The 27,411-nt window shown below is 48.3% G+C and overlaps 1 protein-coding gene across 1 annotated transcript in view; it reads right to left on the bottom strand.

Moving 5' to 3' along the window:
- LOC133278976 (alpha-2-macroglobulin-like protein 1) overlaps nt 1-24,257 on the bottom strand; it is a 28,106-nt gene extending 3,849 nt beyond the window's left edge. The window contains exons 1-35 of the mRNA XM_061472304.1: nt 24,133-24,257; nt 23,102-23,285; nt 22,254-22,416; nt 21,677-21,729; nt 19,692-19,712; nt 19,079-19,238; nt 18,549-18,633; nt 17,133-17,244; nt 16,037-16,151; nt 15,518-15,627; nt 14,856-15,023; nt 14,413-14,643; nt 13,699-13,762; nt 13,193-13,338; nt 12,749-12,898; nt 12,357-12,509; nt 11,308-11,392; nt 10,397-10,511; nt 9,491-9,716; nt 9,253-9,379; nt 8,538-8,659; nt 8,023-8,077; nt 7,327-7,410; nt 6,104-6,280; nt 5,883-5,964; nt 4,978-5,134; nt 4,686-4,760; nt 4,150-4,312; nt 3,558-3,772; nt 3,204-3,419; nt 2,967-3,091; nt 2,666-2,756; nt 1,919-1,987; nt 1,503-1,605; nt 1,327-1,368 (exon numbers count right to left, since the gene is read on the bottom strand). Of these exons, the coding sequence (XP_061328288.1) occupies nt 1,328-1,368; nt 1,503-1,605; nt 1,919-1,987; nt 2,666-2,756; nt 2,967-3,091; nt 3,204-3,419; nt 3,558-3,772; nt 4,150-4,312; nt 4,686-4,760; nt 4,978-5,134; nt 5,883-5,964; nt 6,104-6,280; nt 7,327-7,410; nt 8,023-8,077; nt 8,538-8,659; nt 9,253-9,379; nt 9,491-9,716; nt 10,397-10,511; nt 11,308-11,392; nt 12,357-12,509; nt 12,749-12,898; nt 13,193-13,338; nt 13,699-13,762; nt 14,413-14,643; nt 14,856-15,023; nt 15,518-15,627; nt 16,037-16,151; nt 17,133-17,244; nt 18,549-18,633; nt 19,079-19,238; nt 19,692-19,712; nt 21,677-21,729; nt 22,254-22,416; nt 23,102-23,285; nt 24,133-24,197 (4,308 nt within the window). The 5' untranslated portion in view covers nt 24,198-24,257 and the 3' untranslated portion in view covers nt 1,327. The remainder of the gene's footprint in view (nt 1-1,326; nt 1,369-1,502; nt 1,606-1,918; nt 1,988-2,665; nt 2,757-2,966; nt 3,092-3,203; nt 3,420-3,557; nt 3,773-4,149; nt 4,313-4,685; nt 4,761-4,977; nt 5,135-5,882; nt 5,965-6,103; nt 6,281-7,326; nt 7,411-8,022; nt 8,078-8,537; nt 8,660-9,252; nt 9,380-9,490; nt 9,717-10,396; nt 10,512-11,307; nt 11,393-12,356; nt 12,510-12,748; nt 12,899-13,192; nt 13,339-13,698; nt 13,763-14,412; nt 14,644-14,855; nt 15,024-15,517; nt 15,628-16,036; nt 16,152-17,132; nt 17,245-18,548; nt 18,634-19,078; nt 19,239-19,691; nt 19,713-21,676; nt 21,730-22,253; nt 22,417-23,101; nt 23,286-24,132) is intronic.
- Nucleotides 24,258-27,411: the final 3,154 nt, after the last annotated feature.

The following is a 27,411-nucleotide window of genomic DNA, read 5'->3' as shown; positions in this document are numbered from 1 at the left end:
GCATGTTCACTTGCATCTTGTACTCCAAAGCTGCCTGATTCCTACTGCAGGAAGTATTAGGAGAAACCATAGGAAGCATGAGGAGAGAGCAATAGAGGAGGTAGGTAGATAAGTAGAAGGTTCATACACTGGCAATGGCAGAAGTGGTATCTTCATGGGCTAAGCCTGCGGTCCATCAACAACTGGCGTAATCATGGCAAGGTTAGGGGACATGCTTACTTTCATTCTTCCTCCAGCTGTTTACCAGATAAGTGACACACACAAACCCTCACCCCAGCCCAGGTCCTCACAGCGCAGGCACAACTGCTGGACTGCTGTGAACCCTCAGTCCATCCACTAGGGAGCAGGACCCACACAGGTCCAACTTTAATGGAGGCTGTGTCCCAGCTGGGACACTCCTCCCATTCAGTGACCAAACTGGAATATTGGGCAAGGGCAGTAGTCATGGCATGGCAGTTTCTCTCCTTTCCTTTATCGTAAGTATGGGAGCTTCTCCACCCTTTTCTGAGGCACCATGTGCAATTGCGGTGACAGAAATGAAGACAAATAAGGAAGTCATAATCCGGTCCTTCCATGGCTATTGCCAGGCTGTGGAAGGTGCCTTGTCTCGGCTAGTAATGGGGGTGGCTCTCTAGGCAGGTCCCTAGCCAGCACTCTCTGTGGGATGGTGTCAGGATGCAGCATTGTACTTTATCAAGATTCTGTCTTAGCCCTACCGAAGAGAATTCTCCAGACCTGTCCTGGCTTCAGGGTACTACTAGCAAGCCATCCCACTTCTAGCAGCAGGGTATGTCACCTCACAAGACAGTCACATCTTCCCAGTTTCAGCTTGGTCCTTGGCCAGTGAATATAGTGGGAGGTGGAGGGAATGGAGCCATGCTTGGGTCTGAGGGCCTTCGTTAGCACAGGTTGCTATGGCTTTGCATTCTTGCTGCATGTGATGCTTCCTTCCTCACTCTCATTTTCATAGAATTATAGAATGGTTTGGGTTGGAAAGGACCGTAAAATCATCCAGTTCCAAACCCCCTGACATAGGGAGGGATACCTCACACTAGACCATGTCACCCAAGGCTCTGTCCAATCTGGCCTTGGAAAGAGATGATGTCCCTCTCTCCGCATTCCACCAGAGCCTTCCAGCTGCCTCTGGCTGCAAAGCAGCCCCAGTACTAGCTCACACCTAGCCACAGGTATCTGCCAGCCTTTCTTTCTAGCTGGATGCATGCTCACCACTGATTACCATCCCCCTTCCCTTCTTAGATTGCTTACATTCCCCATGTTCCACCCTTCTGAAGCCCTGTCTGTGTCACACAGGAACTTGCTGCGTACCTCAACTACAGACAGCACCGTAGTCAGCCAAGGCTTGCTCCTCTGCAAAGGGAAATAAGGAAGTTGATTACACACGCATGCATGCACACAGAAAAGAGTGCACAACATCTTTTACCAGACAGAAAACTAAGAACTCAGCTCCCAGACACCAAAGTAGGAGGGAATCTGCAACCCACCTGGCTGGTAGTAATCGTAGACTTTGATGATGGCTTTTTTCAGGTTCTTCATCTGAATTACTTGTTCCAGTTGCAGAATGAAAGTCTGAGATTCATCGTTCAGCTTGTGGAGGTGGAAAGATATTAGCAAGGAAGGGGAAAAAGAAGTCATTGAATCTTCATCTTTCCTAGCTTGAATGCTTTCCTGCACTAAATATTTCTAATCCATTGCAGATTCTGAATTTCAGAAATGAGTGTGCATAAGGAATAGCAAATGCTTACCCAATGACAATGAAATTGGGCAAGCTTCCTCCATCCACAGTTCTACCAGTGCTCTTTTTCCATGCCTAGCCCAGCCTCGGGCTTCTCACACAGCTCTTTGTCCTCCTGCCTCTTGCACTTGCTCTGCCAAACCACATGATTTTGTTCCCACTTACCTTGTCCAGATAAATGTAGACCACATCAGCTTTCACTTCTATTTTCTTAACAATGGTTCTGCGCTCCAGCTGGGATGGGAAACAATAACACAAGGAAATTTGTGAGCACTTCCCTTATGGTTTCCTGACCGGGGGGACCTACTGCTGTATTGAAAGGATGGTGTGGAGTCTGTGTGGAACTGTGTCTTTCTCACAGGTTGACCTCTGCTGTCACCACTCAGTTAGAGGAACCTCCCACTCTGGGGACAAAAGGCTGTGTGGATAGTACATAGGACTGATGCGTTGGTCAGCAAAGATGTGCAGATCCCACAAAAGATTCTTGTTAGCTCATCTCACTGACTGCTAGACTGCTCTGAAAGACCTGCTTGGGCACTGTGCACATAATTCATCTTTCAATTTTATGGCTTAATTAGGGGGGCATGAAAATCTTTTGGGCTATAATTAGAAATCTTTTCGGCTATAACTAGAGTCTCTGTAAGAAATCTTGTCTTAGCATTTCTGGCAAAAAAATCCTGGTGTTCAGCACACCCAGCAGTACAGTGTTCCTGGCTGAAGTCAGAATAATGTCAGAGAAGCTGAACCACCTCTGATCTCCTGTAGCCAATGTTTGTGAGGCCTGTCTAGAAACCAGAAGTTTTGGTTCAGTTACAACAACAAAGGGTCTCTGCTAATTTAGTTACCTTATGGCCTGAAATGAATAGTTCCCAACAACAGAAGCAAGCAGATGGGACCCTCCAAAGTCCTTACCAGCATTCTGGATCTAGGAGCCAGGATGAATCCAGACAGCAGGGAGACCTCCAGGATCACCATGTTGGGTGTGACCCTGCTCCCAATGTAGCTGGAGAAGAAGAAACAGTCAGAGGGTCTGGCTCTGTGAGAATAGTGCCCTCTGAGTCCCCCTTCCAGGAGGTAGCCAGCACCTTCCTTCCCCACCCCTTCCACCTACGAAATTCACACCCTGCCCCAACTACCAGGTCCCTCCATTGCAGCCCTGAGGCTTTCCCCAGGCACAGGGGGTTTTGCTGGAGGAGGAAACCCTTGGGGTCACCTGGTAAGGATGCGGATGGTGAGGACATGCGCACTGGCCTGGCTGCAGTTGGTCAGCTCCGTGTTGACACGCAGAGTGAAGGTCACAGCAGCCCGTGGGGGAGGCTCGTGGTACCTCAGCACTGTCTGTAAGGTGAGGATCAGGATGAGAGAAGACAGGCCAGGCATGATCTCTTGCAGGAAGAGAAGGCGGAATCCTTCACCTCTCCTCTTTCTCACACTCATTCCACCTCCTCACCTGAGCAAAGACACAGCTACTGCCGTGGACCTGCACCAAGAACTGACCCGGGACCTCTGCCAGTGCTGCCTGCTGCACCAGCAGCCTCTTCTGGCGGTTGACTTGGAAAGTCTTCCCAAAGCCCCTCTGAGACTTCACCCTCACAAGTGCCTGTCCTGATGTGCTGAATGTTCTTGCTGCATATTTTGCTAAGGCTTGCAAGGCAACAACTGTGTCCTAGAAAGGGAGAGACAGCCAACTCTCTGGAAGCATCAGCTCTAGTGAAGCTGACTTGGGAGCAGGAAGACTCAAGAAGATTCTCCCTGACAACCTCAGGTGCAAAAGTATATCAACCCACAGGGAGCTACTTGTTACCTGGGTGGAGGCAAAGCCCCCGTAGGCATTCTGCTGACTGGTCAGCCATGCCACAGCACCAGCTGCAATTGTCATGTCCCCTGCATGCACCCTTGGCTTAGAGAGGTACGCCAGGAGCACATAGGCTGTCAACTCTGTGTCCACTGACTGAGTACCAGGCCAGAATTCTGTGGAAGCTGGAGAGCTTGGCTTGGGACTCCAGTGGATTTGTCCTCCTGCAGAATGAAGAGAAGCATGCGGGCTTTCTGGAGAGGAATATAATTGATTGGATTCACAGGAAACAAAACCCAGAGTCCTTTCAGGGCTCCTTCAGCTCATTGCCTGTACTGAGCCCAGCATCGTTTTATTCAGTTTATTCTCCTGGGCTTCATCTGGTCTTAGCTCACAGATTCTTACCTCCTGCTTCAAGAGGGCCCTGGAATCTTCCCATTGAGGAAACTCTTCCTGATAAATCACCCTTCTCAGTCACAGTGCAGTTACTACTCAAATATGTACAAATACATACATAATTTTTAACCACTCTAGCTTAACCACACATTACTCCAGATCCCAGGAGTGAACAAGAAGCATTACCCCAAAGAGCAGTCAGCACCTGATTTGATGGCCTGCTCCTCCAGCTTGTACAGCAGCTCCTGCGTTGTCTCATAGTCCCCAGCCAGGGCAAAGGCATAAGCCAGCAGGGCTTCCGTGTAGATGTCGGTGATGTTATGAACTGCCTGCTGCAGGCAGCGGAGGGTAGCCTGCATCAGCTTGCCCTGCATTGGGAGAAGAGACACATGCCAAAATCTGACAGGGGCAAAAAAGGGGCAGGGGTGCTCATTCCAGGGAGCCAGGTTATGTCTTCCTGATGTAGTTCCAGAGAAACATATTCGATTGCACAGTCACTTGAGGAAACAATCAGTTCAGGCCCAGTGTGTGCTGGGAGCCCTAGCCACCAAACACTATTGCACCATACCAGTTTTACAGTGTTGTCTCTCTTGAGGAAGGACTTGACAGTTTGCCCAAATATTGGCTCCCTCACACCAGTTCCCTACCTGTTCCTGGCCTGGAGATTGACAGAATTATGGGCTGAGCAGTGCCTAGGCATGGGAGTGTACAGGAGAGCAGGAGCAGCAGGAGCGTGCTCACCTTCAGTGGCTGACCCAGCTCCAGCAGTGCTGCAGCGACATATGCCCCGAGGGAAATCTCATCATCCACGCTGCCCTGTGAAGGGAATGTACCTTTCACCCTAAGTACTGATTGGCAGTGACTCCACAGGAGGGTATCACATTCCCAGCCCCATAACCTGCTCTCTTTAAGGCTGGCTGCACAGGTTGCAGGAGCGACTTTTCAGGATCCTTTGGGATCACACTATCTTTTGCTGTCACAACATCCACCCAGCCATTTCCCAGCTGTGCTACCTGGCTTGGCCCTCATTTACCTTTAGGAAGGAGTGAAAGAGGCTCCCTTTGGTGGCAAAGCAGCCACTGGGAAGCTGTTTTTTCTCTAGCCAGCGTATGGCATCCTGGACATTCCTGTCATCTACATAGATGTATTTTCTGGCTTGGCTGAAACTCTTGACCACAAAAGCTGTCAACCTAGGAAGAGGACGAGTTGCAAAAGAAAGAGAAACACAAAAAAGGCAAAGATAAAGTCAAAAGCCTCCTGGTGCATGCCCCTGAAGTTAACACTGACATAGCGGTGTGCAAAACGAGTCATTTTTGTACAGAAAGGCGAGCTTAAAGTGGAAACGGTTCACAGGACCTGCAGTCTGACTCTACAAATGTACTATGCATGTACTTTATCCAGTCATTTCACAGGTGAAAAACCTCTTGCCCCTCTACTTTCATCTGTTGCACTTCATCTCCCTCAAAAACTTTGAGACAATCTTGAATTTCCCACTTTCTTCCTCCCTTCCTTTCTCTATTTCTCCCAGCCCAGACACCACAGGGTCAAGCTGGGCCAATGCAGATCTTTCAAACTCTCCCAAGCAATTCCCTCCCTGGGGAGATGATAGTTTCTTATTGCTCTTCCCTGATCTACCACTGGACAGGATGTACCTTGGCTGCCAGAACACCAACAGCATTAGGTGGTGGTGTCTGTGGGGCAAAGCATGGCCACAGAGATGAAAAGCGACCTCCTACTCCCTGGGACCACATCTTTGCTGTTCCATTTACCCAGAAATTCCCCAGGCCTGCTTGGCTGCTTTTTCAAGTGGCTCAAGTCCCCCAGTCTGTCTCCCTGCCAGAGTTCCTGGGGTCTCACATCCTAACAGTATTCCAGGCACATTAGCTGCTCTGGCCCACACAGCTAAAATCAGGAGTGAGGGATATTTGCAGTGCTTACCAAGTGCTCCCTTCCCCATCCTGCTGTCCAAAGATACTGTAGGACCCATCTCTGTGCCTATAAAGAAGCTGCATCTGGTACCCTAAGGAATGGGAACAGTGATTAGCCCAACACAGTAACACAGAGGGGCCAGCACTGACAAAGTGAGTGCAAGGGCAAGAGCTGTGGGCAGACTGGACACTGGGGAAGGCAGAGGAGCAAGGTGGGTCTGTTGTACTTGCCATTGCGCAGGAATCCTGTCGCCCTCTCCTTGATCTCAAGGGTCAGCTGCCTCGTCTTCTCCAGGTACTGCAGCACATAGACAATGGGGGCAAACAGCACCATGTTCTGCTCCCCACAGCCGTGGGGCAACTGCACCAGGTGGTCCATGTTCTGCAGTGCCATCCCCATGAGGTCACCTATGCAAGGGTATGAGAAACAAAGCAAGTGTAAGCATGATTTGAGGTGTTTCTCAGCCAGGTAGTGGATAATTCTCTCAGCACATGAGGAAAACACTGGAGGGAGGAGGAAAGAGGAGTGAACAAGAGAGTGCAGGATGGAGAGTAGCGACTGTTTTGCCATTTCCCAGTCTTGCATCATGGTGCAGGATGACCACACCATGGAGTTCCTGAGGAGCTTTCCCTTTGCAGTCTGAAGGGCTCCAACCATAACGAGTACTATTTGTAAAAGGCTGTGAACAGACCTGCAGTTGCTCAGTGTGTGTCACACAGACAGACATATTAAAGCACTTAGGGAAAGGCTGACATGTTTCTGGTCCTTAGCCAGCCCTGTTCTACCTGGCCATATGTCAAGAGTCAAAATGTCAGTAAGTTAGCAGGGGTGGTAGTCAGATGGTGTGAAGATGTCTATATGTCCTCCAGCCAGCCAGAAAATGTTAGTATTCAGTTTATCCCTTTGGGGTTCTACTGCATAATATCCATGGCTACTTATGCCAGGCCTAGCTTCATATCAATTCTGGTATGGGGGCAAATGAGCCCAGTGCAATAAGTGTTTTGAACTGTAGGTATATCTGGTCCCATAGCCTCTCCAAAGTGTTACTTTGCAACTTAGTAATGCTGAAAATGATTTCTTCTCTCCAGAAGCTTTTGTTATAGCAGCAAATCTTAACAGAGAGACAAGATGGTTACGAGCTTTGCTGAATGTATTTACAGAGCATTAGGCAAGTTCTCAAAGTCCCATTAAAAATAAAGACCTAGGATCTCTGCTCCAAAGTTCTATCTAGCCAAATAAGGATTATTCTCTTCTGCAGTTTACTTTTGTCATGAAATCCTAAGTGCTAATCCAAAAATCTGAAAGCCTGGTGTTGGCAAACCTTGCAGAGAAGAAACACAGCATCCTCTCTTTGGAGCAGTTTCATGTCAGATGTATCCCTTGACACCATCACCAAGCTAAGCCTTGCTCATCTGTAACAGCAGCCAGTGAGCCCACAGCAGGAATCACCTACCTGAGATGGAAATCAAAGCCCTGGTAGATCCCTTTACTACATTTTCAGGGAGGTGAAGGGACACCGGTTCTTCAGCCATGTTTCCTGAAAGAAACGTGTGTAGCATGAAAAAATCAAGCCAAATCCATCTAACTAAAGAACAATACTGGCACAGATGAATGGGACACTGCCTACATCCTGCTCATACTGACTGCTCCTTACAGTCTGTTCCAGTCATTACAAAAAACTCTACTGCCTGGAAACTTCTCAGATGAGAAGAGACATGAGAGCTGCTGGGTGGCCTGAGGGCTGATTGAGCTTCACAACTCAATTCAATGCACTCCACAAGAATCACAGCTGGTCATCACTCAGCAGCTAAGCTGAGTCTCATCCTGGGGAGACCTTCAGTGCTGCAGGGACAGGGTGGGAGGGTTGGAGCAGCTCTCACTGGTGACTGTCAAGCCCAGGAATGCCCAGGGGCTGCAGTATGGGAAGGAGATGACAGAGCAGGATTTTAGGACCTATACTCAGTGGCAAATTCAGTAGGACAGCCATGTAGAAGTAACATTTCTTGTTCTTTCTTGTCTAAAAGGAAGCAAAATTTGCTATGTGGAAAATCATTTGAGAATTCTTCCATCAGACCTCCCACAGTTTAGTTGTTCTATTCTCAGTTCTGGTTATTTCAGGCTGCAGAACCCGTTCAGGCTGTCCACATACCTCCTCTTGGGCACAGAAGGGAGCTGAAAGACTTCTCCACTAACACACCTTCTGGCTGCCAGGGCAGGAGCATGAACATCAGACAGGAGAAACAAGAATACACATGAAATTCCCAAAATTTCGGAGCAATTTCAAGTCTCAATTCAGTGGTTAGTCCCCAGGCTGTCAGGGACTCCATCCTCCTTGCATTTGGCAGGCCTGCACTGCCAAAGCCTCATGCTCAAGAGAGCAAGAGCAAGCCTGAGGGATGGGGCTCTCATGTTCAATGGTTGATTGAGCAGTGAAACACACAGAGAAACACAGACATGATATATGAATGTAGCTCAAGAAGGAGTACCACAAGAAGGGAATAGGCTTGGCTAGTCCTGGGGGGAACAAGGCAAACTGAGCCCCATCCTTGGTATGCTAACGCTGGCCAAAAAATGAGGAGCCAAAACCATTTAGGTGAGTTCAGCCTCCCTTCCCCCAGGGGCAGAGCTACCCAGAGAGAGAAGCAAGCCCACTCTTATACTGACCCGGACCAGCAAGTGTTTGACCAGTGTATGCCTCCGCTTCAGGGTAGATGGCAAGGGCTTCTTGCCCCCACAGCGTGGCGTGGTGTCCAGTACCTCTATCCTCACTGTGATATTCAAAGTCCCTAGCAAATAAATTGAACAGAGCCTGTTTCTTATATCTGTGGCCAATTAGAGTCAACTTGAGTTAACTGAGAGCGGTCTGAGATGCTTGGGGTAGCTGGTCTTCATGGCCTCAGCGATTTGGCTGGTAAAAAGGTGAGCCAGCCAGTACCAATGGCTTTTTCAGACACCACAAGCATGAAGGAGCTAGGTCACCTAATTAACAGATGACTTCATCACACTACAATATGACTGTAACAGCAAAAGGCCCAAAAGACCACTGGATCTCATTGTACCCTTCTCATTGCATCTGAAGCACAGCACCAGCAATACAATGTTCCCACACACACACTCATGCAGTCCCTTCCTCCCCAGCTGGTCCTACAGCTCTCTCCTTGAGAGTTTTCCATGCCACCTATTTAGTTCCTGTCCTCTCTGGTTAGCCTGTCTAAGGAGAGAGAAAGGAAGAAGACATAATGGATCACATGCTTGAGCCACTAAGAACAAACTTTGGGATCCAAGGGATGCAAGGCTCTGTCAGTTTCTCTGCACCTCCCACTCCTCCTCACTTCAGTTTTAGGGTTCTCCACCACCAGCCCCATTTTCTCAGCCATACCCAGCTGCACTGCTGTCACATTCCACAAGAAGGTCTTGGACTCCTCTGCGCACAGACACTCCTTATCCCTGCAGGTCCGGCACGGCTCTACCTGGAAGTCTGAGGATTTAGCCAGGGCCACACTGATCTAAGGGAATGACAGATGCAAGTGAGTAACTGGCAAGTCAGGAGAGACAGCTTGGTACAATGCGCTCTACAACTACATGGCATGGGAGATCTGCCCCACACGGGCACACACCTGCATGCACTGCTGTAGGTAGTGGAAGACGGTAGCTTTCAGCACAAAGGTCTCTCCTCGGATGACGGAATATGGCAGTGGCACATCCACAAAGAAGGACTGGACTGTTCTGAGGCTCGTGGTCGGGGCAAGGCCAAATCCCCTCCCAGACAAGCAGAATGTTTTGACTTTCCATGCTGCAGCAGCAGCAGGTGCTGTGACCAGGACACTCCTGCTGCCATTGGAGCTGAGAGGAAAAGAGCACTTGCATGAAGAAATTCATCCCATTCCACTGGAATGAGGAGGGCCTATGGCCCTGGGTGAGGAGGGTGTTGCTGATCCTCATGCTTGGATCAACCTCTGCTAAATCACCAATGACTTATGTTCCAGTGGCTCACAGCAAGGCAGCTCTGAGCAGTTTGTTCACTAGAGTCATTTAAACACTGCCTAAATGACATCAGCAATGCCTTCATACTCTTCTTCTGAGCAAGACACTATCCAAGCATTCCAGTTGCATGCACTCAGCAGCATGGTGTCAGTCAACAGCATGACATCTGGAAAGCAGCAGCACCATATTCTCCTGAGTGCTTATTCATCGGTCTTAGTCTAAGTACTGTGAACAAGGGCTACAAATTTAGCTGGTGCACCCACCAAATTGAGAGGTTAGTAGAGTGCACCCAGTGGCACTTGGTGGTTTGGTCTGAAAGAGTATTGCTCTTCCCTAAACTTGTGTAGGCTTCAGTGCTGCACCTCAGAGTCTACTAGTCCTTCAGTTTGACGCACTACAAGTGCAGGAAGGAGCCAGGAAACTCACGTGTAGACCTCTTTTTACACCTATGGCTGGGCTTTTGCACAAGGCAAGTCAGCCAAGACTCAATATCAAAGGGATCACCCTTCTGACCATTTGTAAAGTCGTATATCGTTTACCCAACAGAGAACAGATTCCAGATCCAAGTTTCAGGGAAATAGTGGTGAAGTCTTCCATGGGCTGTAAATTGGGGTTGTTCCTTAGTGATTCTTTGGTCTTCTGTAGGAAGTCCCCCTGAAAGAAAGAATAAGGAGTCCCACCAAAGTGGGAGAAGTGATCCCTGCCAATGGTAGACATCCTAGCACAATGGCAAGAGGCGAAGCAAGCAGTAAAAGAGACATGGGAAGAGTCTGGCAGAGGAAAACACAAGGGAGTGGGATTATGTGGTAAAGGGGGGAAAATAGGAAGGGAAAAGAGAGTGAAAACAGAAGAACCATCTTGCAGTGAGCTGGTTGCAAGTTTTCCAAGACTTGGTTAGACAAAGCCCCTTGCTGACCTGACCCAGAATTGGTGCTAAAGAGACAAGGGATCATCAGAGAGCCATTTTAACCAACACTTCAGTAATTCTGTGAATAACAATACTGTTTGCTGGTCTGCAGAATACTCACAACTCTCTGCAGGCAATGATTTCAATATCAGCAGGTGTGTAAGCCATCTTAGTATGATTACCTAGTGCAAACTCAGACACAGAGGAAGGAAGTGACTGTCCCTGAGGATGCAGGTGGGGAAGGACACACAGCCTGTGGGGTAGTCACTTAGAAATAGATACTGGCCCATATTTGGGTTTGTCTGTGCCAGGAAAGGAATGCCATCTTTCAGTGTCAGGTATTGATGTTCTTCAGAACCCTTTTTATACGGACTGGGTCATTCCTGCTGAGGCTGGTGGACTGGGCAGCAGGAATGCTGCTCCAACAGGAGCTGTGGTATCACTCCTGCTGCTCTTCAGAGAGCCAAACTTCACCAGCAAACCCCAGAGTGCTCTTCCACCTGGGTGATCACATGTCCCAGGTAGGCTGAAAGTACAGCTCACCCATGGCTGGCTTCTTATCTGCCTGGTGAAAGCACTGAGGCGGCTTCTTGACTACAAGGTTTGAAAAGATCTTCAGCCCCATGTTCTGTTAGGAAAAGAAGGAGGACAAGGGAGGCAGTAACGCATCTGTGAGGAGGAGGTCACTAAACCACCAACTCTCTTCTGGGGAACACTCAGATGTCTTGTTCATCTCAACTCATTTCCAGTGGCAATGGCACAGAAAAGAGGTGCCAATGTCCTACCCCATCCTTTAATGCATTTCCAGTGGCAATGGCACAGAAAAGAGGTGCCAATGTCCTACCCCATCCTTTAATGCATTTCCAGTGGCAATGGCACAGAAAAGAGGTGCCAATGTCCTACCCCATCCTTTAATGCATTTCCAGTGGCAATGGCACAGAAAAGAGGTGCCAATGTCCTACCCCATCCTTTAATGCATGCTGGAGGGAATAGCTGGATGAAATCCCCATTCAGCTCCCAAGGCTGTGACATGGGCCTGTACACAAACACAAGAGATGTCTCTATGACGTGCAAGAGCCTCCTAGGGTGCATCTCTATCACTAAATAAAAGAGGACAGGGTCTGATCCCCAGGTCCAAGGCCAAATGGCACTGCCTGTGTTGCGTCCATGCTGCTTAAGGCTAGTCCTTTCTAGAGATGATATGCCTTAAAGACACCAAGAAATCTGCCTGAGAACATCCCAAAAAAATAGTGCCAGAGAGCAGGCTAACAACTAAGCCATGTCAGCTATCTGTGATCTAATGCTTGGGTCACTCCCTGTCTCTCTTTTCTCTAATACTTAAAACAAACAGTACACAGCCCAGGACCTCACTCCCAAGCCAGAAAGCTGGAGTTTACTGGTCCAAGATCTTGTTTTCTTCATCTGTGGAGGCGAATACTCGTAATGGGATTGTACATCCCTTGAGACAGCATAGCTGTCAGTACAGACAGCAGGGGCTGTCTGAAGAAGGCAAGGCCTACTCAGACTGATGGGGGAGAGAGATAAATGCCCATAATTTCAATAGCTGTGGGGAAAAATCACAAGATGATTACCCGGAAGAGGTTAAAGATGTCAGGCTGAAAGGAATGCTGTGTCTTCCCCCCTAGCAGAGATGTTGCGGATTGGGGCTGAACACAGCGATCTGAATACTCTTCTACTTGGGCAGGGTATCCATGTCGGTAGGCAGTAGGGAACAAACCATAGACCTAGGGAAAATCACAGTCAGGCAGGAATTAGGCAAGGAGCAGATACCTCCAGATGCTGCACTATACCTTCCTGTAGAATACATATCTGTTCCTGGCCATCTCCCAGGCAAACCCCACTTTCTGCTCCATACAAAGACCTCTTCATCCATTAGCCTCTGGTTCTCCCTGCCACAGCCCCTTCCCGCCTCCCGCAGCTTGTCCATCACTCCTGGTTTTTGTCTGGTTGCACAGACACTCACCATTTGGCTTGTCAGCTCGCTCTCTGGTCTCACAAGGAACATGTTTTCATCCACTGCCTGTACTGCACACAGGGAGCCGGGGGCTGCCTGCAGCTGGAGCTGCACTGTTGACCCTGGGTAGGCTTCTTTAGCTGTGAAACCCACCTGGACCTTGAGCAACACACCAAGAAAGGAAATGTGAACAAGAGAGAAAGGGGAGTGAGGAGACTGGCAGAGAGGTGGCACAGACACTAAAAGGGCGACTGGCTGGAGTCTGCCCTGCTCAGCCACTGCTAGGAACAGAAGCCACTGCTGAACCTTTCCTGGTCCGCGGTCACTGTGCTGCATTCATCACCTTTCTCTCTTCTCCCCAGTTCTCTCTTTGAAGGATCTGAGGGTCTTGTCCCCTCAGGCCTGCTGATCCCTGCTTGTCAGCTTTCCCCCAGCTGCAGGAGTGAGTCTCACCTTGTTTTCAAAGCACAAGGCAACATCAAAACGGATGCTGTCGGCTGTTACCCCTCCATTGGGGAAGATAGCATACACCACTAAGGAAGGTGATGGGGTGAAGTCTTCAGTGAAGGTCAAAGGGATGGAGAAGGAGCCCTTCAACACTAAGGAAGGAAAAGCAAAGTGCTTTCACCACAGCCCCACCAAGATCTCCTTCTGCCCTCCTCCTTTTTCCCGCTTCATAATCCCACAATGTCAAACCAATTCCTCCTGCTGCTCTGTCAGCCCTCTCCCTTTATTTCTGATCCCATGTGCCCCATCTTCCCACAGTTCCTCCCAGTCCCTCTTCCCATCATTTGACCCCTCATTCTGCCTTTTCAGCCTCTTCCAGCTGACACAATTGCTTCCACAGCACCTCACCCCCCCCCCCCAGCCCTGTTCATGACCTAGATTCAGGGAATCTGGGAGACACCCTGGCAACTCTCACTGTACAGCCTAGAATTGTCCAGCTGCCGCAGACTTACTATTCAGCTTCCCAACCTGGACAGTCCTCTGGCCCCTGACAACAATTCCAGCCTTCCCAGTGACCTGTAGGAGGAGGGACTTGCAATGAGCCCATTGCTGTTTGCCGCTGGAGCACAGTCACACTCACCATGTGCATCTTGCTCTCCTAAGCAACCTCAGAAATAAACTGTGGATCCAACTCAACCCCCACCTCGGGACCAGCAGATTTACAGATAATCACAGTGTGGGAGGAGAAGCTTTAACATGTGATATTCTGGTCTGGTCTGTCCAGTTAGGACAATGGATGGGTAGTGGGCTCACTGGAGATAAGCGAGAGACAGTTCAGGTGTTACCCTTCTAGTAAGCAGGTCTCCAGACTGGACCAAAAGCCATTTCTGCTGAGCATCTGTTTGATACCCAGAGTGAAAAAGTGATGCTCCATCTAGTTTTAAAGGGAGAAGAGTTTGACAGCAGAATATGCAGCCTTGGTGGAGGCTAAGCGTGTGATGGGCTGCAAAAGCAGAAGCCTCCTCCCACCCATGGAGGTGACTGGGGCCCTGATACCAGGACCTCCAGGCTGAGCTATATAGGGTGTAATGCTCACCCCATTCTCCAAGAGCAGGTTTTTCCTGTCATTCCTCCAGTGATGACCTAAGTTACACCCTCATTTCATTAGGGTCTGGTTGCATTAGCGCAGCCTTCCCCCCACCCCCCCCGGGTTCTCTATTACTCACATAGTATACAAAACCTATGCGGCTGGTGTTTTCACCCAGGTCATCCCGGCTAAGCGTGAAGGTCACCTGGACATTCTGCTTCAGCTCACAGGGCAGGGTTTCTGTGAGTGGGTGTATGTCCAGGAAGCTCTTGGTTGTGACATGGAAGGGCTGCAGGTGATGGAAAGCGTTTGTGTAACTGACGTCTGTTTTTCGAGGCATGTGTGAGAGATCCTCTAGTGTGAACCTTCCCTGAAAGGGGACCAGAGACACACAGAAATCAAGAGCTTAATGACAGCTTCAGTGCTTTGATGTTATCAGCTTGGTTTGGGAAAGGCTGCTGCTTGGTGCCTTCCTGCTGGCTCTGCCCAGGCCTGAGCTGGCAGGGGGCTGCAGGGCAGGAGTGGGGATCACCGGCAGAGATCAAGAATTCTCACTTTCCCATACGCAGAGGTGGGATTTACCTCCAAAGAGACTGATGAGCTGTTCCAAGCAGTTGTGTCTAGGTTGAATGATGCTGTTCCACTTCCATCTGTGATGTACGTTTTGATAAACCGACGCCTCATGAACTTTATCACAAGATAAACTTTTCTGTTTTTCATACTATTTCCATAGTGATCCTGAAGCTTTATCTGGTGACAACACAATGAGGCAGAAAACCCAAAGTCAGATATTTCTTCCAGTGTCATACCCAAAACCTTCCTCCCTCTGGCAAACATAGAGCCTCCTGAGTAGGTGGCCTTAACTTCAGTCTGGCCCCAAGAAGACTACAGAGAACACAGGAGACCTATAAAACTCCCTTATTTCTAAAGTTAAGGTGAGTTAACCTGTCCACTCCAAAAGGTGTCTGTGGCTAGAGCATGAGCAGCTCATGCTGAGGCATCCTTGTATCCCAGCATCCCTGTTGAGACATCACTTATCCCTCTCAGCAGAAGCTGGAGAGGTAAACACATCAGGGAATCTGAAATGCAGAAACCGGAGCTGTGCTGTCAAGTAACGTGACACACTGCAAGGTAAAACACTCTGTCTGGGGAATAGGAAATGTTTTGGGTCAGCAAAATTTCCTAGACACTAAATTCCTTGGCAAATGATGGTAGGGAAGAAGATGGGGAAAAAAAAAAATCACCTTCCCTTTATAGGGTACTCCAGGGATGTAATATGCATTTGGTGTCTCAAACACTGCCCTTGCAGCTGTCCTGGAGATGAGGATTTGGCTGGAGGTGTTGATCTGCACCCCTGTTGGAACGCAGAGTGCAACAGAAGCAGGATCAGCACTGGAGGTGACTACTGCACTCTAGTTTAATCTCACTTTGTTATTCCCAGCCCCTCTAAGCAGAGTGTCTCAAACTTCCTTCCCCAACAGCATCACCCTTCAAGGTTTGAGGGCTGTTCCTGTGGTAACTCCTTTAGTGGTCCCCACGCCCCTTTCTGGCCTCATGGACCACGCTCCCAACCACACCTCACCCACCTGCTGCTGACAGAGCAGCTCTGTAGGCACAGCAAGTTCCTCGGGCAGGACTGCTCTCGTGTCCTGCGATGGTCCCAGCACCGGTGGAGGAGAGGCAGAGGTGCACCCACCCTGACCATCACACCCCTAGAATGGTCTCTCACACCCTTGCACCTCCTCTGCTGAGCTCCTGGGTACCTGTGCCTGTCTCCGTGAGAGAGGCTTCTGCGTAGAGCTTGCCGTCTTCCTCACCAGGAGCCAGATTGAAGACTGACGTGCTTACAGAAGGCATGAAGCACCCCTTGCTCGCAGTCTGCAATAGGAAGTGATATTATTTGGGACTGGGGAGAAGGGAAGGTAAAAGGTACTTCCATCATAACTGTGGACTGTAACAATAATGCAGACACGTATATAGATAGATACGGTTCACATTTTAAATTCTGTATTTCCTATTTTATATGCATGAATACGTGCAATTCATATTGGTGTAATATAAAGCAAAACACACATCACAGTTTTATCACAGTTACAATGCTGGCAACCTTCCAGCTTTAGTAGAAAACTGAAGACCGAACTAACTGGCTCACAGAGCAAAGTTATGAGAATTTTAATAAATACAGCTAGAAGAACTGCAGAATCAAATAAAAATTCAAAGTAAAGAATCATTACCAAAGCTGGGAGATTACAACTACAGTAATGAGTCACAATGACAAAGCATGAAAAAATGACAAAGCATGGAAAGTTTTCAACTATATATGTAGGGATAAGCCCAGCTATGAACTACTTTGTTAGGAATGGAAAGATGTAATAGGATAAGTATAAAAATACACAATGTGTAAATATATAACAAGAGAAAACAAAGTATAAAAGCTACTGTGTGATTTGGCTATGGAGTTACCCAGGTCTCCACCATACATTAGTGTCCTTGTGCAGCTCCAAGATAGGTTCCCCTTAATGCAGTGATTTTGCAACTAAAAAAGCTCTATTTATTTCTGGCAAGTTACCCTTCTTTCCAGAAAAAAAAAAAAACATATCTCTCTGTGAGATTCCTCTTTTCCAAGCCTTATCATTAACGAAGTTGCAGAGAAGAATTTCTGGGGAGTAAAGGCTTCTCTGTTGGTCTGGGCAGCAACAACTGCATTCATTGAGTGAAAACATTTACTTACTAGTGTACCTATACATTACAGAGGTTGGCAAATGTTCCCTACATAGCAGTTCATCCTGTTTACCAATTGACACTTAGCTCTGTGTGGAGCTCCTTCACTACCCATGTATCTTCCAGGATTTTACTCACCGGACCGCTGTATTCCCTACAGATGTCCTTGCTGGAATTTTGAAGACGCCTCCTTGCCTTCTGGCACAAACTGACCCTCATGGTCCCTTGCACTGCTTTCCCGTAGGTGTACCTGCAAGGAGAACACCAGAGGAGCTGCTGAGCAGATGAGCTGTGTTTTTTGCTCCACATAGGTGGCCTTCCTGATGAAGGTCTTAATGCAGGTGGCATGCAGGCAGGCATAAATGAAAATACAGTACACTGTCTGGTCAGGGAGTGCAATAGCACAACTCTGTGTCCAACAGAGGCAGAAACAAAACACAGATAGGAAAGGACCCATCCTCTCCAAAGGTCTCCCACTTCTGGTTGCTTGCTTCCTGGAGCTGCAGGTGCACACAGACAGCTGACCTGAGCTGATGTGCCCACACAGTGCAGAGCACAGTGAAGATGCTAGCTCAGGTGTGAAAGCAGCAGAAACCCATGTACCTGCAGAGAGCAACAGCAAATGCAGGGTATGGCAGTAATTAAGCCCAGAGTGATCCCAGACTTGTCTCACCATGGGCTTATCTCATGGTCTGGACTCTTGTTTCCACCATCAGACCTGCTCTGCTGTTGTTTGCAAGGTACAGCAGAAGTGCGCCCTTGTCAGTGCACACATCTCCCCTTCCTGCCTTGCTGCTTTTCCTTGCTTTGACTTCTCTCTGGCTTTCCCTTTGGAGCAATACTCCTGACAGTATCAGTAACAAGAAGGCATTGATGACCCACCATGGGGATGCAGAGTGCTGTGCTGTTTCCTAGTAGAGTTTCATATGGTCTGATTTTAAATGTCCCCATTAATGAGAAATTATGTCACATCAGCAGCTATGGGATACCAAAAGTCTCTGGACTACCACCAGCCTCAGTTGAGCTCACCTCCTTTATCTGCCTCCGAAGTGCTTTCCAGATCATTCTCCTTCTTCCTTCATGCTTATGCCATCTGAGATCATGCCTTCCTTCAGCCCTCATCTGCTCACTTTTTGCTAACGGCTGTATAACTAGAGAAACCCACCTGCTGCTTCTAAGAAGGTGGTTCAGTAGCATGTGAGAGGGAACAGCATAACCTTATAAAGAAACACCAGTTCATGCTCCTTTACCTCAGCAGATCAGTCCCATATCAGATACATGGTTTTCCCCACATAAGGTCTCTTGAGGCTGGACAGACAGCTTCCAGAGCTTGCCTAGGACAAGTCTCCCTATAGCTGGATGGTCTTTCCCGTGTAGCTCATGTACCACTTCCCTAAGGAAGAACCCATCAGTTTGACTTTTACAGTATTTGGGGTTCCTCAAAAGGAATGACTCTGTTTGGCCCTTCTTGACGGATTTAAGAGAAAGAAGACACACAGAAAGAGAGACACAGTTTTGTTGAGCTCTTTCTTTTCCCCTGAACATCCTCCTTACCTGCCACACACACGCAGTGGGAAAGTTCTATCTGTAGCATAAATCTGAGCTGGTCCCTCGAAGAAAACATCAAACTTTTGCAACACTGGAACAAAAATACAGAGTTACTCCATCAAAGGCTACAGGCTACGTAGACATGGAATGACAAAAGGGAAGATTGGGTTTCTGTAACGCTGGGTTCCCATGAAAGAACAGGTTCATGAGGTAAAAGAAGGACTAACAAACAACAGGGAAACCAAAGAAAGAATCCCCTTTCCATCCCCCCCCCCCCAACATATGAACAGTCTTGCAGAGGTCTTTAGTGTATTCTCACTTTGTGCCAGCCTAGTTGTTAGCAGATACCTTCTCCAGGAACCTCCAGAACAGTCTCCCCTGTGTACATTTCTGGTGTTGCCCACTCTATAGATTGTGTTTAATCCTAGCTTTCAGGCAGTAAATAACAGTTCACGATGTTTGGCTACATATTGTTATGCAGACAGAAACATGCAAATTTTCCCACCCTATTTTTTGTTCTCCACACTCCATCTTACCCCTTTTCTCCACCTTAAAGGTACTGGACACTTTCGAGTTCACCACACTGATGGTGTAGGTCCCCAGAGAGACTTCATCAGCTAACTGGAAAGAGAGATCTGCAATGCCCTGTTTTGGTCTCACATCCAGCCACTGGCCAATCCGATTGTGGTTTGGGTCCTGCAGTTCAAGGGAAGGAAAGAAGAGGCAGCCATCAGGGTTCAGAGGCTTTCACTGATTCCTGCTGTTTTTTTCCCAGATGGTGCTGAAGTGACTCAAGTGCTGAAGCACAAACAGAATGGGTGAACCCAACCCACCCAGGATTACTCTACGCTGTACTGCCACTGATAAAGTAGTTATGAAAGGTCCTGATATTTGGACTCTCTAGCCTTACATAAAGATGAAGTGTAAGAGTTAGCTGAAGCCTGGGCATTTCTGTATGTAGAAATGGATGGAAGTTGATCCATTTGGATTGTCAAGGCTTGTTAACAGGAAGAATGTGGCACAGTATGCATGTGCATGTGTATACACAGACCCTAAGAAAAGGAACTTGAATCAGTAAGACAGTGGCCTAGGTATTATCCATACTGAAGTACCTCTCCTCGTAGTACCTGAGGAGTCTGAAGCACCCACCTGGACTTCCACCACGGAGTACTGCAAAGCAAACAGACAGCAATGTCAGACACTGGCATAACAAAGCAACCTTCATATCAACTTATCTTACCCACCCAGCCCATATACTATGACAACATCACCAGTCCCAAACATTATAATAGAAGGAGCTTGATCCTACTGAAACCAAGAGAATGACTTTGAAGCAGTAAGGAAAATATGTAATATTTATGTTGCTATTCTTTGGATTTGCTTTTGAATGTTTAAGACGCACTTTGATAGGAACTCTACAGCTGTGAAAGCTAGAATTTGTTATTTAAAAAAGAAGAAAAATAGAGAGACTCACAAATACTATCATCCCAAGTTCATAATATTAAAAGGCATACATTTTGTAACATTAATCACAAAAATTAGCAAAACCTGCATCACCTATAGGAAGAATACACCCCACATTTTCCTGTAAAATCTCTGGCCTAGTAGGTAAGACTAGGAGATGTGAATTACTGATGACTGCAGCTGACAGTAACAGGGAGGGACAAAGAAAGACATACTTCAGCCCCTTGAGGCCTATTAATTCTATGATTTTTCTTATATCACTGCAGCTACCAGGAAGCAGCAGTGGTGAAGGACATGATTCGGGAGCACATGGCATAAGGAGGCAGGAACAGGAGCTTGGGAGAGTAATTTGTCTGTAAACAGAAGGCCACATATTATCCACAACATTCATCATCCTAAGCTTCCATGCAAGTTATCACAGGCAGCTCTTTTTCCATTGAAACAAAAGTGCAGGTTAACTATTTTCATAACGTGAATCTAATGCTGATGCTGGAAAAAAACATCTAATTTACAATGTATTATAGCTTTAATGCTGCAGTGCACATAAGCCTCATAATAACTTTGGTTAAACATGAACTCTCAAATGTTCATCACAGCATTTTTCTAATGCTAATTTACTTATACATAGATATTGAACATTTATGGTCAAATGTCATCATGAACCAATTTTGGGCATGGAAACAAATGCATTGCTTGCTCTGTTTTCTAACTAATATAAGAGATAAACCTTATCTCTTATATTAGAAAGGAGAATGTGATCCTAGGCCCTCATCTATAGCCCAAAAAAAAGATGAAATGAAATCAGCAATAAAGAAGCTGGGAGAACCTCTCCCTTTATTTCAGCCTTGAAGGATCTGATCCAACTTTCTGCTCACGTGTACCCTTCAGTATTTATTTGTCATGGCATGAATTCCTTAAACTGCTTGAGGACAGAGGAGTGTGAAATAGCCACAGCTTCTGGCTGCAGGTATAATTGCTTCCCATAGGAAGATGTTAGTCTTGTGATTTCCTGGCTAACACATATGCAAGCCTCTGGCAACTTCTCACTCCCTTGACGCAGGGAGCATGAGCTGCTAACAGCAACAAGCCAGTATGATTTAGTCATACTGTTTTCTCTCTTTTCTTTTTTTTATGATCACTTCGTCTATATCCTTCCCTGTATCCGTTTTCTTCAGATTGTGCAGATGCATCACAGCTTGCTTCTGACCCTCCTGCCACCCTTAGGTGCAACACACTCCACACAGCGCTGAGCTTCCCAGTGCTGTGGGAGGGGAGCTTTATGTCTGGCCAAGTCTGTGCACAACCCATCTGGTAACTGCACCCACGGCCAGCAGCCCACAGATGTCCCCAGGAGCCCTGGTGGGAGGAAGGAGGGTCAGGTTCATGCAGCTCCAGGGCTGCCCTGTACTAACTCAGCTAGCAGGGGGTGCTGGCACACTCCCCACCAGCAGCACCAACCCTCCCACCAGCCAGCAGCTGTCCCATGAGAGTGACAGCAAAGCCGATGGCAAACGGGTGCCGCTGTCCCCACTTTAGTAGGGGGTTGGTGTTGGCTGCCCTAGGTGCGGGGATCAGGGTTGTCTCAGTCTCCACAGTGTGGGGCTGGCAGAGGAGGCAGAACTGGCATAGGGAGCCCAGAGACTTCTCATCTCCACTTAGACAGGCTTTACCTTCTTGTTAACAGGAGAAAAGTCTTGGGTCAGCGTCACGATCCGGAATTTCACTGAAGGGAGAAAATGGAGCACATTATAGAGACTGAGTGCTTCCAGGAATGGACTTGCCCAGCAATTGCCTTTCCCCAGAATCACATCTCCTCACGCAGCTCTACCAGCAGCCCCACGCCTGCCCTGCAGCCCCCCTTACTCCTTTCTCAGCCCTGCGCACCAGCTCTTCCCCCAGATGTGTAGCAGCAGCCCAGCAGCCAGCCTCGCATCTTTCCCACAGCCTACATCTGGGTTCCCTTCATCTGCAGTGTGAGCACACCAGTCCTGGTGAGAAGACTATGTTCGGGTTTGCTCCCTCTTAACTCATCTCTGCTCCTAGAGCACGTGAAACTAACCTTTCCAGTCTCCTCCTACCCCTAAATCATGCTGCACAGGTACATCTCTCCAGACGGCAGTAGATGCCTTCCCCCTCTGTACCCAAGGAGGCCACATGACACAATTCACTCTGCTCATGGGAAACTGGGAACAAAGTCCAGGCAAGTCAAGGCAAGGAAACTGTCGAGGTGCTCCATGCAGTGCTCACCTGTCTGTCCTGGGTTATAGACAGCTTTATCCATCTGGATGAAGGTGCCTGTGCCAGCTCTATGGATCAGGACTTGCTTCTCTTCATTTACACTGAAGTAGTGGCCATTGGAGATGCGCAGATGGACAGTGCCCACCTCCTGGTTGCCTGCAGGCTGGGGGACCTAAGGACACAAAACAGGAGCCACTAGGTTAGCAGGCAGTAGGAGAGGACAAGATGGTATCAGAGCAGTGCTCTTCTCCCTGCTCCTGCTGCACAGTGAGGCCAGCCTCTCCCCAGTCATGCTCTGAAGGCCAGCACAGGATGTCCCCTCAGTGGCTGAGGGCTGTGCCTATGGAAGCATGTGGGACAGACATTGGAAATGAGGGAAAGAGAACCTGTTCTGGCACAGAAATTGTGTCTGCCTCTTCACAGGGCTGCTACTAGAACCTGCATGGAGTGAGATGGAGAAGACAACCCCCGGGAAGAGAAGGTCTATGTTGATAAGAAATCCATTTCCTAGAGTGTGTGGGTCACAGAGGCTGAAATTCACTCTTAAGCATTAAGAATAATGAAGAAGAAATAATAGAAAATAAGGTTTGTGAGTTTGACATATCAGAAAGGCTGGTACTGAGCTTGTGTGTGCACCCTCCTATGTACTTCCCAGTCTTCCAGCACATTTCCCAGCCCTAAAGAGAACCTTGGAGCAAAGTAGACATGATGGGAGGCTGTCTGAGATGAAAGCTCTGGCTTTCCCTGCATCCCAATTCACAAATGACACCCTGTGACAGTGCATCCTTTTCACAGGAGAGCCAAAAGAGCACAGTGGAAGCTGCCAGCTAGAGGTCACTGCCAGCAATGATCCTGACCTGAAATCTGGAGCACTCAAAGATCCAGTTGTTCCGGACAACCTTGCGGTAGAGGCTGAGGTTGCCAGATGGGTGCACAAGAGTTAAGGCCACACGAATAGGCTTCTCCACTCCACGGAGGTCCAAGCACACCCTCTGGGAAGAGGGGTAGGGCAGTGCAGCTGGAACAATGATCAGGTACCTCCTGCAGTGAGGAAATAAAGCATCACATCCTGGGAGTAATCTCACCCACTCTTGGCACTAATACTCTGTGGTCTGAGGAAGCAGGAGGGCTTTCCACCTCCCTGGGGGAAGTGGTGATGCTCTGCTGGAGTGAGAGGGACAGATTAACAATGAGAGTGTGAGCCTCTCACAGTCAGTTTCAGGTGACCTGAAAACCCAAAATGGGAAGCAGCTCCATCAGTGTCACCTCTAGCATCGTGAAACAGGACATGGGGTGTCCCCCCGCCCTCCTGGGGAAACCTCAGCATTTGGGGGGGATGCCTCTCAAGGAGTGTCACCTCAGTGATGTCCACCATGGCAGGTGATCCCCCTGTGTTTTGGGGTGCCCCTCCACCACCATCACTCCAGGGCAGGCAAAAGCTACTGCCCCAGTTGTGCAGCCAAGTCATATTTAGGTGCTCCCAGTACACATGGAAAACAGAAAAGGATTTTCCCTTCTTGCCTTGAGATGGCTCCTCAACTACCTTGGCAGCAGACTGCTGCCTGCTTGATCATCCCCAGCCCTGCAGCCCTTTCCCTTTGCCCTTCACTTTATCTTACACCTTTCCCTTCAGCCTGCCTCAGACCACAGTCCCTCACTCCTCTTGTTCCCAACACCAGTCCTCACCTAGCTCTTGTACATGGTGATATCCATGAGAGAGGTTCTCTCTTTCAGGAGGATCCTGAAAGGCTTGTGACATGCCGCATATACCACCCCATGCCTATCCCCTCCAGGAGATGACTCCTGGGGTCCCACACTCTCCCCTGCTACTCTAGCCCCCTCCTCAGCATCACAGCTACCAGTGACCAGGTTTTTAAATGGCACTTACGGTTGTGCCACTATCCTCAGGGTGTAGAGCAGGCAGCTCAGGAGGAAGGGAGTCCACATCTTCATGGGAGACCCGCAGAGAGGTGGTTCCTCTGGAAGGACAGTCAGGAGGGAAGGCAGGATGCAGCTTCTCTCCTTCCAAGGTCTCCAGGCCACCTGCTGCTGTTGCTGTTTCTCCCAGGAAGCAGACAAGAAGTCCCAAAGTTTCCTTCCTTCTCCTCATTCCTGTGTTTATAGTGCTGCAGGCATAGGGTTGTACCACTCAGGGTGTTCCCCAGCCAATCCAAGCCTTCTTGGACTCCAGCCTCTCTGCTCTCCTACTCCCCTGTGGATGAGCAAGCATCATCCAGCCAAATTTGCTTTTTATTTTACCAAGCAACAACCTGTTTCCTCTTCACTGCACTGACCCCGCTCCCTGTGCCAGTTGCAGCCCCAGTCCCATTGTTCTGCCTCCAGCTGGATTGTCCCACAACCTCTTGGCATGTGCACTCAGCTGGAGCCCACAGTGAATTCTTGTGGTCACTCTGTCCCCAAGCTTTTGGCATCTGTAGCTCCCAAGGCACGCCTCAGTCTTGAACTGGAGATGAGGCTTTGTACCATATATATATATATATGTATATAAGTATATCATGAATAGTGCCCTGGTCCTTTGCAAAGTGCTGCCTTTACTCAGGAGGAGAGCACAGAGAGCAGCCTGAGCTGGAGATCTCAACTTACCTCTGCCTTACAGGTATTTCATCTTGAATAGGAAACCCAAAGGCTGCATTTCACTCCAGCTACATCATGCCGTCCCCTATGGTCCAGTTCAGGGCCAACCTATGCATGCACTCACCAGTGGAAATGAGGACTGAACATCAGACAGGAAAGTCAAAAACTGCATGACTTGAGACCTAGGGGATTTCCTCTAAGCTACTAAAAGGCTGTGGCTCTAGCCCTAGGTGATGGGAGCACACTCCATAGACTCATAGAATCAGCTTGCTTGGAAAAGACTTCTAAGATCATCAAGTCCAAGCATTACCCCAGGACTGCCACATCCACCACTAAATCATGTCACCATAAAGAACACTGTCCTTTACTGTCTTGGGTGTTTCTAAGGCATCTTGTTTGGGAGCTTCTTTCTGCATGCTAGTTTTATACTTGTTAGTCCACTGATTATACTGCACTTTGCCCTGTGTATCTTTCCATAATTGAAAAGAAAAGCTGGTTCTTGAAACTGTTAATTCTTAAAATAAGAAAGTTCTATTTTATTGCAATGGCCATTTCATCTCAAAATGAGCCACTAATTTATCCTTCAGTACCAAACTGAGCTCTTTAATATGTAGGGCCTGGTAATATTTCCCTTTTCTTTAGGAAAGACTGATGCATAACAAGGAAACTAGTTAGAGGCTTTATTTTACATCACCAAACACATAGTGGGGTGATACAACTCCTCTCTCTTCTTTTTCTCCTGTCCCTGAGCATTTTCCAGCTCAGAGCTGCTGGTGCCAATGGCTGAGAAAAACATGTAAGTGCACCTGAATAAACAAGTGGACAGGAACCGGAGCAAGAAAATGAATCAATGCCCGATGCTAAGCTGCCCTTCGTTTCTTTCCATGGGTTTCAGAAAGTACAGACAGTGCCTGCTGAACGATCCCATCTGACATTTGTTTGTTCATGATAGATCCACAGAAGTCCTAGGGAACAGCCAGATACCTCACAACAGCACAAGAGGCTCACAATAGCAAAGGTATTGAGAGTCCTGGCTCCTACTGACTCCAGCAGCTGTTTTGTGAGAGTGGGCACAGAAACACCTTTGAAGGTCCAGACTTAGCACTGGTTGGAAACCTACATCTTGAGCAATCAACCCAAGCAGAAAGAAATGCGTGTTTGAGCAGCAAAAAACAAAGTCACAGGTTTGACATGCATGATTCGTCTAACTCAGCCCCATCTCCATCGCTGTCACAGTGACCAGCTCCTGGTGGCCAGGAGGCACTCAGGCTCCTGCACCCACTGGAACTTACGGTAGGGCACCCCTGTGGTGAGATCTTTCCCCAGCCCACAGACCCATTAATCACCTGGCCCAGAGACAAGCAAGAGGCATGCGAGGAGTTGAGGCTGGATTTGTGTCCCTGAAGGCAGGCTGTCTTTGGTGCTCAAGCAGCGGAGCCAATCCCAAACTAGATGCACACCACCAGGACTGCAGGGTGAATGACCCCAGCCTCTCAATTTTGAGAAGGGTAAACAAAGGAGTGTGATGTTTGACACCTCCCACTCTAAGCAGAGAGGGACAAGTTTAGGCCAGAGAAAAACAATGTTTTGTACAAAAGTGTTTTCCCCCCAGTCTTTAAATTCTCCTGGAAGACAGCCCCCTCCCTCCAAACGCTCTCTAGCAGTCAGACAGCACGGGTTCTGCAGTTTAAATCCAAGAAAGAACATCTCTTCTAGGTCCTTCAAAATGTTAAGAAAGCAGGCATAGAAATTGCAATCGCTATAGATCAAACATGTCACAATATAGAACAAATATGTGCAGTTTTTACACATACACATATAATTGGGGCAGGGTTTGTGTGTGAACAAGCTCCTCCTCAATGGGCATGGGGTCAGTAGGAGCAGGCAGAGTACATGTGTGTGTGTGACCACTGCAGCAGTTGTTTTCTCAATAAACCTCTGTTCCAGGGACTTCTATCATACCTATTGTCTGTGCTTTGCTAAGATAGAAACACCGTGGCATTGGCTGTGATAGGTGGGGTTCCTCCCTCTCTGCAAGAGCCCAAGCTCTAACCAATGGTCCAATAAGTACCAATACCAGGTGCAGGCCTGACCAGCTCCAGTTCTGCTTTTTGATATCAGCGAGGGCAGACTTTGCCAGAGGTAAAGGCAAGGAGGGAGGAGACAAGAGCAAAAAAAGCTGCAGTATCTGCAAAGGGCTTTTTACACAAAAATGGCACAAACCCTGCTCTGCAGAGTTGGGCTCTACATTGGCTCATGGACCACTGCTGAGGAAACTGAATAAAGAGAAGGAAAACAAAGGTGCAGAAGGAGGGAGAAAGTGACTCCTGGGATGAAGCCAACCTCAGCACAGCCACTTCTGTCACTGCAGAAGGCACAGGTAACACGTAACAGCTGTGCTGAATTCGTGCATTCATCCTGGTCCTGCTACCTGCACATGAAACATAGAGCAGGCTTTTGAGCAGCCTGCCTAGCTGGCAGAGATTACGGATTATGGGGGGTGGTCACTCTTAACCAGAAGAACTTGCAGTGCTTGTGTCTGTGCCTCACAGGGGGCTACCCTGGAACTCCA

The sequence above is a fragment of the Pezoporus flaviventris genome, unplaced genomic scaffold (genome assembly GCF_033815535.1).
Source record: "Pezoporus flaviventris isolate CSIRO_AGI_PZ_B2104156 unplaced genomic scaffold, CSIRO_AGI_Pfla_v1 ptg000070l, whole genome shotgun sequence".
Classification (NCBI taxonomy): Eukaryota; Metazoa; Chordata; class Aves; order Psittaciformes; family Psittacidae; genus Pezoporus; species Pezoporus flaviventris.
This window is presented reverse-complemented; position numbering and strand designations above follow the sequence as displayed.